This window comes from Pimephales promelas, chromosome 4 (assembly GCF_988280905.1).
Source record: "Pimephales promelas chromosome 4, fPimPro1.hap1.1, whole genome shotgun sequence".
Lineage (NCBI taxonomy): Eukaryota > Metazoa > Chordata > Actinopteri > Cypriniformes > Leuciscidae > Pimephales > Pimephales promelas.
The window spans coordinates 6276820-6289352 of NC_142772.1; the positions used below are offsets into that span (position 1 = coordinate 6276820).

Consider the following 12533-nt stretch of genomic DNA (forward strand, 5'->3'; position numbering starts at 1 on the left):
CAGCCTTGTGGGCAGCGCTCCAACATGTAATACGGTAGTGCTTTTTATTTATTTATTTATTTTTTAAATAATCTGAGGTTGAAAAGTATAAACCATTGATTGACAAAAATGTCCAGGCCTGCTCTCTAAATAAATACAAAAATAAATAAATAATATAGTTTATATATATATATATATATATATATATACACACTGCATATTTTTTTAAATGTCAGAAAATGCTTTCTGAAAAGACCTTTCTGTTTAAAAAAAAACAATTACTTGTTCAAAAAAACAATTACTTGTTCAAAAATATAATATATATATATATATATATATATATTTCATGTATATATTAAATATAAAAATGTATTCCTTTTATTTGTTATATATCTGTAAATGGTGCAACTACATTTTCTTAGTTGTATTTAACTGTACATAATTTAATCTCCTGCCACTGACTGCAGGAATTCTAAAGCCACTATGACATCATAAATAGAATTGTTAGGAATGCTTCTTTTATACATTCTAACAGCAGGTGAAAGTACTGAGGGCTTATTTTGCTGCTAACAATCTCAGTTGAACACATTTGACTTACGAGAGCAGTTTTTGAGACTATGTACTCCTTTTCAATGAATTCCTGTGACTGGTCCCAGTCTTCTTACATTCCACCACCTCAAATAGGCCTGAATTCTGGTAAGTGAACATGCTTAACAACACTTAAAGTGGTTGATTTAAACCAAACAAATTATCGAGCATAACCTTTAAACCAGCTATTTTTGACGATTTTTTTTCAAATGCAATACATTTTACATGAATTATGATCATAATTATATTTTTTAATACTATTTCTTTATACAACATCAGCTAAATCTGATTTAAATATTTTTGCTTGTTACATTAAATTACATTGTGTCATTTTTAAGGACCCCCGATGGCCCAAAATGACTTGACGACACCTCCATATCCACCTCCTCCTTACCCACTGCAGGATTGCAGAGATGAGGTGGAATCTGTCGCCCTTCCAAGATCTGATGCAATTGAGACCCATTGTGGTGTTATCAGACCCGAAAGTAATTTCCCATAACATTAATATCAAACCATTGTTGCAGTTTGTCAGTACAGAGGTGATAGAGATATTTATATGTTTATTTTTTTATGTTTAGATTTGATCTGGGATCCTTCAAATCTTAAGGAGCTTGGTCCATTGAAACTTGTGGGTGTTTACAACCTTCCACCAGCCTTCTGGCCTGCCGTCACAGAGCAGGGAGAGGACAAGCGCGAGCTGTCTCTCAGCGCTGGCGTCACGGAAGCTGCAGCCACTGATTCTGAGGAACTTCTGCCTTATTTCACAGGCTCAAGAAAGAGAAAGAGGGCTATTTACTCTTGCAATGAGTTCTCTCCTGCTGCTGTCGAACGTTTTGAGATGCATGATGATTTTGAGCTCTCTGAGCCTCCACGTTCAAAGGCTCGCTTGGACTCTTGTGTTGAAGATGTTCTCTCTCTTTGTCATGGCAGTGATGTGGATGGGACAAACAGAGCTGATGACAGCATCAACATAAAGGATCCCTCCTCCTTCGTGCCATATGATACGACGGACCTTTTTGAGGATTTTGATTTCTTGACACCTTCCCATCAAGCAAATGAGATCATTTCAGGCCTCTCTGTAGATGAATATGGACAGACAGAGATTGCTGCCGTCACAGAGCAGGGAGAGGACAAGCGCGAGCTGTCTGCAGCCACTGATTCTGAGGAACTTCTCTCTTATTTCACAGGCTCAAGAAAGAGAAAGAGGGCTATTTACTCTGGCAATGAGTTCTCTCCTGCTGCTGCCGAACGTTCTGAGATGCATGAGGATTTTGAGCACTCTGACCCTCGCCTGGACTCTTTTGAGAGTATTGAAGATCTTTATCATTACATCTTCTCCGACGAAAGCACTGCTTTTTAGGATTAAAGCGATGTAACTGGTTTCTGTGGTTTCTGTAACTCCAAAAAGGTTAGTATATTATTTCTATTTTATGTAAAACAAACATTTGCAAATGTTTTCATTTATGTTAACAGCAAACTAAACTGATTTGTCTTTTTGTTTTCGTCTGAATGGTTTAGTTGGCTTTTTTCCCCCTGACAGTCGGACTCGGCCGGATCTCCGTCACGCTGATAATATTAACTGGTAAGTTCTAGTATAAGCTAAGCTCACCAATATTATCCAAAATATTCTTTAGTTAAAACAATAACAATAACGTTTGTGTGTATCTCTGCCTCTTTAACGAAAGCTCGCCAGGCGGAGTCGTCGGTTAGGCTATACATCAACTTAACCGCAACGAACTAATGTGTCGTGAAATACTGAGATAAAGTGCAATAGACGAAACCCTTGTTTAAGTGAGGTTTTTAAACAAGATTTTCAAGTATATGCTTGGATTTATTTTCAGGTTTGTGATCTGTATAATGTCTGCAATCTGCAACGATGGAGGTGTGTGTCGGAGCCTTTTCATTGCCGTCATAACATCAACTGGTAGGTTGACTTCACCTAACTTAAATAAGCCGAAGTAAACTTATTAAACAGAGAAAAATTATAACATATGTATTTCCCTTCCCCTATGTATCACAACTTAGCTAGTTAGGCAGACATAGCAACGTTAACAGTGAGCTAACGTGATAAAATAAGTTAAGGAATAGTGCACCTCAAAAAGAAAGTTGTTTCTTCTGAACACAAAAGAAGATATTTTGAATAATGTTGATAATGGAACAGTTTGCTGATCCCCATTGACTTCTATAATAATAATAAAAAAATACTATGGATATCTTGTTTGGTTACTCATGTTTTTTAAAATATCTTCTTTTGTATAATAAAGCACAATAAATACATTAAAACAGGTTATGAACAAGTTGAGGCTGAGTAAATGGTGACATAATTGTATTTTTTATAAGTAAACTTTAAGCGACACCATTGTTAATTACATCTTTTGTTTTACTTTTAAGTTTGTGGCCTGAATCATGTCTGCAATGTCGGAGGTGTGTTTTGAAGTCTTTTCTTGTGAGAGGCATCGTAATGGTCATGACATCTACTACAGGTGAGTAAGATAACATCAACTAAATTAGCTGAAGTATGCGTTAGTTTAACAGGCAAACATAATATAATGTAACTGTTGATGAAACCAACGGAAGGGGAGAAAACAGGTTTACCAGGTAGCAGAGTTAAAGTACTTTTAAATAATCATCCATCAATTTCTGTTCTTTATTTTGAATTTGCAGAAGCCATTCCTTCCGGACTGTACATCACTGCTGACTCTCTCCACTGATACACAGAACAGGTTGACGTTTGAGGAGGAGGAGGAAAGGGTTAGCTATATACCATTATCAATATAGCAAAATCTTGCTAACTAATATTTTAAACGCTGTTTAATTTATTTAAAAACTATAAACACCATACAACATCATATCTTACATCATCTTTACTCTTCCTGCCGTTGTTGTTTGTTATAAGTTCTGTTATTGGATTTTATTTCTGTGAGCTACAATAACACTAAAAGGCTGCTGTGTCTGTTTCAGGAGAGTCTGTTCTCGAAGCAAAAACATGGATGCTGACTATGAAGAGTCATCATCCAACGACAACAGCTAAAATACTCTTCCTCAGCATTAACTGTCCATTTTGTCAAATGCAGAATTAGGTAACCCAATATATATATTTTGTACGTTTACATTCGCACATTTGGCAGTCACCTTTATCCGAAGCAACTTACATTTAATTTAAGTTTAAAGGAACTTGAAATGGGTTTTCTTCACTGTCTCCCCTATATTTAGATAAGTGGGCAAACGTATTTTTGTCTCAGTGCATGTATTGACTTAACATTTAAATCACTCGCACCACACGTTCTCGTTTGGTGTGAATGCACCATAAGACAATGTAAAGATGCAATTACGGACCTCTAGAGGTCAATCAACATCAGCCATCTTGCAAATAGACAACCGTATAGCACTTGCCCTTCCCACAAGAAGCGGATTTCGCCTCGGACGTGCGTCAATTTCGCTTCAAACACTTGCTTTTTACGCGTGTCAATTTAGCTTTGGACACGTGAATGGATTCAAAATGTTCAAGTGTCCAATTAGACAAGAACAATTAGACAAGAGGTAGACAAGAATTTTGCACTCTATTCGCGTTTGGCAGCGCGGCCGGATGGCATGTCCGGGCAGCATGTCCGCCCCCAACTTTTGGGGTCATTAGCTTATTCACCGTATCCCCAAGAGTGAGATACATACACAACTTTTTCATCTCCGTGCGTGCCGTAATGCAGAGTAATCCTTGATAGCTGAGACAAAACACCTCACCTTGATCTGACACTTTGAACCCGGTCATCGACGGTCATGTCGGTTTATTAAAAATTAATATCATAACAAAAATATACACCGGTTTTTGGTATGAACCGGTATACCGCCCAACACTACATAAAAGTACATGCAGCATCAAGTTTGAGAGTTAGGGCAAATTCTGACAACACCGATCTCAAAATGTACGTATTTTTTCCCCCTTTGTGCTTGCAGGTTCATTCTGTGAATTGACTCTGATGGCACCAAACACTAAAGGCACAGAGCAGATGGAAATCTGGAAAGATCCACTCAAAAAAAAAAGCATCAGCCTGAACCCCTCAGTGTTTCTCATCAGAGAGAGAGCTTGTCAATTTTGACTGGCAAAATTATTGAAATGTAACAACACAAACTGACGCCCCAACGTCTGTGAAGAGACGACTCAACGCCGGCGATATGTTATTCCCTTAATGTTACATGATTAACTAAATGTATTTTTTTCCATGTACTTTCTGAAATACACTTACTGTAAAGATCTTTTTCGAAACAATATGAATGTTAGCCAGAGGAGAACTGGCCCCCGACTGAGCCTGGGTTCTCCCAAGGTTTTTTTCTCCATCCAATCTGATGGAGTTTTGGTTCCTTGCCACTGTTGCCTTGCTTTTGGCTTGCTTAGTTGGGGATATTTAATATTCAACAATATTATTGATCTGTGTTGTACTACTTTCATGTTATCACTGTGAAGCTGCTTTGATGCAATCTGTATTGTGAAAAGTGCTATATAAATAAATGTGACTTGACTTGACTTGACTCTGGTGATTTTGCCTTTTTTCTTCAGCTATTGAAGTCAAGATTTTTAATTTGAACTTCTAAAAACAAAATGTTCAACAATTAAAAATAATATTTTAAGGACATATGTTCATGAGTTGTTGTAATTTTTGGGGGTGGGGTAAACGTAAAAAAACCCAGCTGCCAGTAAGTTACTGTAAAATTTACAGCAATCCCTTCACAGCATCCGTGGATTTTGTATATTCAATATAAAATGAGCTAGATGAAAATCAAAGTGTAGCATACCACATTTAATAAACACTACAATAAGGTCTCATTTGTTAAAATTATTTAATGCATTAGCTAGAATGCAATAATATATTATAGTATTAATATGTTATTACTATACAAGTAATAATGATCAATATATATATATATATATATATATATATATATATAGATTGTAAACAGCAGCCTTGTGAGCAGCGCTCCAACATGTAATACGGTAGTGCTTTTTATTTATTTATTTATTTTTTAAATAATCTGAGGTTGAAAAGTATAAACCATTGATTGACAAAAATGTCCAGGCCTGCTCTCTAAATAAATACAAAAATAAATAAATAATATAGTTTATATATATATATATATATATATATATATATATATATATATATACACACTGCATATTTTTTTAAATGTCAGAAAATGCTTTCTGAAAAGACCTTTCTGTTTAAAAAAAAACAATTACTTGTTCAAAAATATAATATATATATATATATATATATATATTACATGTATATATTAAATATAAAAATGTATTCCTTTTATTTTTTATATATCTGTAAATGGTGCAACTACATTTTCTTAGTTGTATTTAACTGTACATAATTTAATCTCCTGCCACTGACTGCAGGAATTCTAAAGCCACTATGACATCATAAATAGAATTGTTAGGAATGCTTCTTTTATACATTCTAACAGCAGGTGAAAGTACTGAGGGCTTATTTTGCTGCTAACAATCTCAGTTGAACACATTTGACTTACGAGAGCAGTTTTTGAGACTATGTACTCCTTTTCAATGAATTCCTGTGACTGGTCCCAGTCTTCTTACATTCCACCACCTCAAATAGGCCTGAATTCTGGTAAGTGAACATGCTTAACAACACTTAAAGTGGTTGATTTAAACCAAACAAATTATCGAGCATAACCTTTAAACCAGCTATTTTTGACGATTTTTTTTCAAATGCAATACATTTTACATGAATTATGATCATAATGATATTTTTTAATACTATTTCTTTATACAACATCAGCTAAATCTGATTTAAATATTTTTGCTTGTTACATTAAATTACATTGTGTCATTTTTAAGGACCCCCGATGGCCCAAAATGACTTGACGACACCTCCATATCCACCTCCTCCTTACCCACTGCAGGATTGCAGAGATGAGGTGGAATCTGTCGCCCTTCCAAGATCTGATGCAATTGAGACCCATTGTGGTGTTATCAGACCCGAAAGTAATTTCCCATAACATTAATATCAAACCATTGTTGCAGTTTGTCAGTACAGAGGTGATAGAGATATTTATATGTTTATTTTTTTATGTTTAGATTTGATCTGGGATCCTTCAAATCTTAAGGAGCTTGGTCCATTGAAACTTGTGGGTGTTTACAACCTTCCACCAGCCTTCTGGCCTGCCGTCACAGAGCAGGGAGAGGACAAGCGCGAGCTGTCTCTCAGCGCTGGCGTCACGGAAGCTGCAGCCACTGATTCTGAGGAACTTCTGCCTTATTTCACAGGCTCAAGAAAGAGAAAGAGGGCTATTTACTCTTGCAATGAGTTCTCTCCTGCTGCTGTCGAACATTTTGAGATGCATGATGATTTTGAGCTCTCTGAGCCTCCACATTCAAAGCCTCGCTTGGACTCTTGTGTTGAATATGTTCTCTCTCTTTGTCATGGCAGTGATGTGGATGGGACAAACAGAGCTGATGACAGCATCAACATAAAGAATCCCTCCTCCTTCGTGCCATATGATACGACGGACCTTTTTGAGGATTTAGATTTCTTGACACCTTCCCATCAAGCAAATGAGATCATTTCAGGCCTCTCTGTAGATGAATACTATGGACAGACAGAGATTGCTGCCGTCACAGAGCAGGGAGAGGACAAGCGCGAGCTGTCTGCAGCCACTGATTCTGAGGAACTTCTCTCTTATTTCACAGGCTCAAGAAAGAGAAAGAGGGCTATTTACTCTGGCAATGAGTTCTCTCCTGCTGCTGCCGAACGTTCTGAGATGCATGAGGATTTTGAGCACTCTGACCTTCACCTGGACTCTTTTGAGAGTATTGAAGATCTTTATCATTACATCTTCTCCGACGAAAGCACTGCTTTTTAGGATTAAAGCGATGTAACTGGTTTCTGTGGTTTCTGTAACTCCAAAAAGGTTAGTATATTATTTCTATTTTATGTAAAACAAACATTTGCAAATGTTTTCATTTATGTTAACAGCAAACTAAACTGATTTGTCTTTTTGTTTTCGTCTGAATGGTTTAGTTGGCTTTTTTCCCCCTGACAGTCGGACTCGGCCGGATCTCCGTCACGCTGATAATATTAACTGGTAAGTTCTAGTATAAGCTAAGCTCACCAATATTATCCAAAATATTCTTTAGTTAAAACAATAACAATAACGTTGGTGTGTATCTCTGCCTCTTTAACGAAACCTCGCCAGGCCAGGCGGAGTCGTCGGTTAGGCTATACATCAACTTAACCGCAACGAACTAATGTGTCGTGAAATACTGAGATAAAGTGCAATAGACGAAACCCTTGTTTAAGTGAGGTTTTTTAAACAAGATTTTCAAGTATATGCTTGGATTTATTTTCAGGTTTGTGATCTGTAAAATTGTCTGCAGTCTGCAACGATGGAGGTGTGTGTTGGAGCCTTTTCATTGCCGTCATAACATCAACTGGTAGGTTGACTTCAGCTAACTTAAATAAGCCGAAGTAAACTTATTAAACAGAGAAAAATAATAACATATGTATTTCCCTTCCCCTATGTATCACAACTTAGCTAGTTAGGCAGACATAGCAACGTTAACAGTGAGCTAACGTGATAAAATAAGTTAAGGAATAGTGCACCTCAAAAAGAAAGTTCTTTCTTCTGAACACAAAAGAAGATATTTTGAATAATGTTGATAATGGAACAGTTTGCTGATCCCCATTGACTTCTATAATAATAATAATAAAAAAAAAATACTATGGATATCTTGTTTGGTTACTCATGTTTTTTAAAATATCTTCTTCTTCTATTTCCCATCTGCCTTTCTGCTGTTATCTCAGGACGCTTGTCCCGAGAAAAATGGCATTCGTCAGCTCCAGTTTTGTATCCAGCCTCTCACGGGGATTCGGACGCCCCAATGCCTGTGAAGAGACGACTCACTGCCGGCGACATGTTATTCCCTTAATATTACATGATTAACTAAAAGTATTTTTTCCATGTACTTTCTGAAATACACTTACTGTAAAGCTTCTTTGAAACAATATGAATGTCAGCCAGAGGAGAACTGGCCCCCGACTGAGCCTGGGTTCTCCCAAGGTTTTTTTCTCCATCCAATCTGATGGAGTTTTGGTTCCTTGCCACTGTTGCCTTGCTTTTGGCTTGCTTAGTTGGGGATATTTAATATTCAACAATATTATTGATCTGTGTTGTACTACTTTCATGTTATCACTGTGAAGCTGCTTTGATGCAATCTGTATTGTGAAAAGCGCTATATAAATAAATGTGACTTGACTTGACTTGACTCTGGTGATTTTGCCTTTTTTTCTTCAGCTATTGAAGTCAAGATTTTTAATTTGTACTTCTAAAAACAAAATGTTCAACAAGTAAAAAGAATATTTTAAGGACGTATGTTCATGAGTTGTTGTAATTTTTGGGGGTGGGGTAAACGTAAAAAAAAATCAATACTAATACTGTAAATGACAATATGGTAACTAGACAAAATACTGTAAATGGTACAGTATACTGTAAATAAAAATACAGTAATAATGATACTGTATACATTTTACAGTAACTTACTGGCATCCTGCTGCAAGTAAGTTACTGTAAAATTTACAGCAATCCCTTTACAGTGACAATATGCCAATCAATCTGAACATATAGTTTATAAGTCTAAAAATATAACGCAAACCTGAATATATAGTTCATCTAAATATATAAATGTAAATCTGAATAACGTTATAGTTTATAAGCCTGAATAAATCAATTTAAATTTGAAAATCTGAATAGAAATCTGAAGTTAAAAGTCTGAATATGTAAATGTAATTCTAAATATATAAATGCAAATCTGAATACATAGTTTATAAATCTGAATCTATAGTCTGAATATATAAATATAAGTCTGATTAATTATATAGATTTACATTTATATATTCAGGCTTATAAATATATATTCAGATTTAAATTTATGTATTCAAATTTACATATAATTATTTCCTGTTTGGCCCTACACACTTTCTCCATTACAAATACTATACATAAACTAAAGGTGCCCTATAATGGTTATTTACATTATTTTATAATGTTTCCTGGGTTGTCCTTATAATGTTAGTATGTTTTTTAGATCAAAAATAGTCATAATTTAGAAATAAAAGGCATTTTTCCTAGCCTGATTTTAGCCTCTGCTTTCAACACCCGGTTGAAGAGGCGTGTCTGCTGTGTGTAACCGGCCTCTGCTGTGATTGGCTGACATGCTTGCATATGAAATAGCTATGTAGCTATTACATGTGAAACTCTCTCGAATAATTTTACTACAGCTATTATAGGTTTTTACTATTACAGCTATCGAGATTAACGAATCGTGAGATGTTTTTGAAGTATTTAGATCTATTCCCATCACATAAAGTGTTGCTGTGTTGAGCAAGCGGAGGACAGTCCGTCGATCGCGAGGATGAAGATATTATCATTGCAATGCAGTCTCTCTACTCTCTAATGCAGCAGACACGATGATGTAAATACAGTTAACGTTAGAGCTTCGTTGTGCAGTGTAACACGCGTCATTGAATTCACGAGTTTGGCAAGTGTCCAGAAAAACTCGCGCTGTGATTGTTCATTGATCGCTTTCTTTCTGTAATTCAAAATTTAAATAAGATTTTTTGTCATCCTACTAAAAGAAACAATGTGAAGTTGATTTTTAATCACTGGCCTGACTTACTGATGCATAAACAGTATTGAACGATTTTAAAGTGAAAGATTACCTGTCTGAACTTTCACAACATCAGCTCGGTCCGAGGCCAGCTCTTGGCAAGTTGAGGAAACAAGTCGTCTGTGAAATGGTTGAAAATTTCCAGAGAAAAGAAAATTAATCCAGTGTTTCTTCAGAGGCTCGGACGAAGGAACTAAAATATACTTTTGTATTCATCTGTACATCCGGTACATCCGAACACTGATCAACTGCCATGCTTCGGCTGCGCAGCTCGGTCTCGTCTGTGTCTGTCACTGAACATGGGCTGGCATATGCAAATGTTTGGAGTCACACATATTAATGATCCCGCCTTTTTACGTCAGAGTCGGTATTATGTGGAAATTTGCCTGTTTTTCAGAGGTGTTTTTCAAAAACGAGATTTAAGTAAGAAGGATAAAACAATGATGTTTGAGACTCACTGTATGTCATGTCCATATACTGAACTCTTGTTATTTAAGTATGCCAACATAAATTCAATTTCACATTATAGGCCACCTCTAAGCCAAAAAAAAAAAAAAGAATAAAAATAAAGGTCCCCTTTTCAGGATACTGTATTTTAAAGATAATTTTGTAAAATAAATCCAAATAGGCTACGCTTTACAAAACATTGTAAACATTGGAACATGTTGCTTGTTCAATGAAACATCTAAGAAAGCATGATGTTACTCAAAAATGAGTCAATTCAGTGTTCATACAGTCACAATCAACAATGTTAATAGCCTACTAAATATGATTCACTTTTTAAAAATAAAAGTTGCTGAACACAAAATATTCTAATAATAGTATTGGTAAATTCTGTTTATTGAATAATAAAAGGTGTATGATTTTATCTCCAGCTCTTAAACAGCTAATCGAGGTCAACTTTCAGGCAGGAGTGCTGGAGCTAAACTCTTCATGACGAGGAACCAACACCTCTGATATATAGCCATTAAATACATCTCAGTTCATTTTTTGTGAAACTACATAGCATTACTGTAACAGGTTTATCTTGTAGAATAAAAGTGAAAATGAAAATTTCAAAAGAAAGAACTTCATGCAGGTTTGGAACAACTTGAGGGTGAATAAATAATGACATCATTTTAATTTCAAGCTGAACTATCCCTTTGAAGCTGCAGATTCACCTTATGTAGACCATAATCTCTTTAAAGCTGGAGTCCATAACTTTTTTAGGTAAACAATTATCCAAAATAAAGTTTTGAGCAAGTACATAAAGAACCAGTGTTCAAAAAAACTCTCTGCTTGCCTTAGGTCGATTCAAAGCGGTATGTAATGTTTTTAATTCCAGTGATGCCACATCTGTACACATAAAGAAGAGTCTCGGCTAGTATATGCTATATTGAGTCATTACGTCACATCTATACACATAAAGAAGAATCTCGGCTAGTATAAGCTATATTGAGTCATTACGTCGCATCTGTACACATAAAGAAGAGTCTCGGTAAGCTATATTGAGTCATTATGTCACATCTGTACACATAAAGAAGAGTCTCGGCTAGTATAAGCTATATTGAGTCATTACGCCACATCTGTACACATAAAGAAGAGTCTCGGCTAGTATAAGCTATATTGAGTCATTACGCCACATCTGTACACATAAAGAAGAGTCTCGGCTAGTATAAGCTATATTGAGTCATTACGCCACATCTGTACACATAAAGAAGAGTCTCGGCTAGTATAAGCTATATTGAGTCATTACGCCACATCTGTACACATAAAGAAGAGTCTCGGTTAGTATAAGCTATATTGAGTCATTACGCCACATCTGTACACATAAAGAAGAGTCTCGGTTAGTATAAGCTATATTGAGTCATTACGCCACATCTGTCCACATAAAGAAGAGTCTCGGCTAGTATAAGCTATATTGAGTCATTACGTCACATCTGTACACATAAAGAAGAGTCTCGGCTAGTATAAGCTATATTGAGTCATTACGTCACATCTGTACACATAAAGAAGAGTCTCGGTTAGTATAAGCTATATTGAGTCATTACGCCACATCTGTACACATAAAGAAGAGTCTCGGCTAGTATAAGCTATATTGAGTCATTACGTCACATCTGTACACATAAAGAAGAGTCTCGGCTAGTATAAGCTATATTGAGTCATTACGTCACATCTGTACACATAAAGAAGAGTCTCGGCTAGTATAAGCTATATTGAGTCATTACGTCACATCTGTACACATAAAGAAGAGTCTCGGTTAGTATAAGCTATATTGAGTCATTACGCCACATCTGTCCACATA

General features: G+C 35.8%; 2 protein-coding genes across 2 annotated transcripts; both read left to right on the forward strand.

Moving 5' to 3' along the window:
- Positions 1-856: 856 nt before the first annotated feature.
- Positions 857-5086, forward strand: LOC120471825 (uncharacterized). The gene is made up of 8 exons (XM_089129886.1): positions 857-1052; positions 1146-1975; positions 2086-2149; positions 2409-2491; positions 2959-3050; positions 3232-3318; positions 3529-3647; positions 4519-5086. Exons 1-2 carry the CDS (start codon positions 914-916, stop codon positions 1925-1927), a joined length of 921 nt encoding a protein of 306 aa, XP_088986012.1. The 5' UTR covers positions 857-913; the 3' UTR covers positions 1928-1975; positions 2086-2149; positions 2409-2491; positions 2959-3050; positions 3232-3318; positions 3529-3647; positions 4519-5086.
- Positions 5087-6372: 1286 nt separating this feature from the next.
- On the forward strand, positions 6373-8840 carry LOC120472344 (uncharacterized). Its single transcript, XM_089129721.1, has 5 exons — positions 6373-6568; positions 6662-7494; positions 7605-7668; positions 7934-8017; positions 8388-8840. The coding sequence occupies exons 1-2, from the start codon at positions 6430-6432 to the stop codon at positions 7444-7446; spliced, it is 924 nt and encodes a 307-aa protein (XP_088985847.1). The 5' UTR covers positions 6373-6429; the 3' UTR covers positions 7447-7494; positions 7605-7668; positions 7934-8017; positions 8388-8840.
- The last annotated feature ends 3693 nt before the right edge of the window (positions 8841-12533 follow it).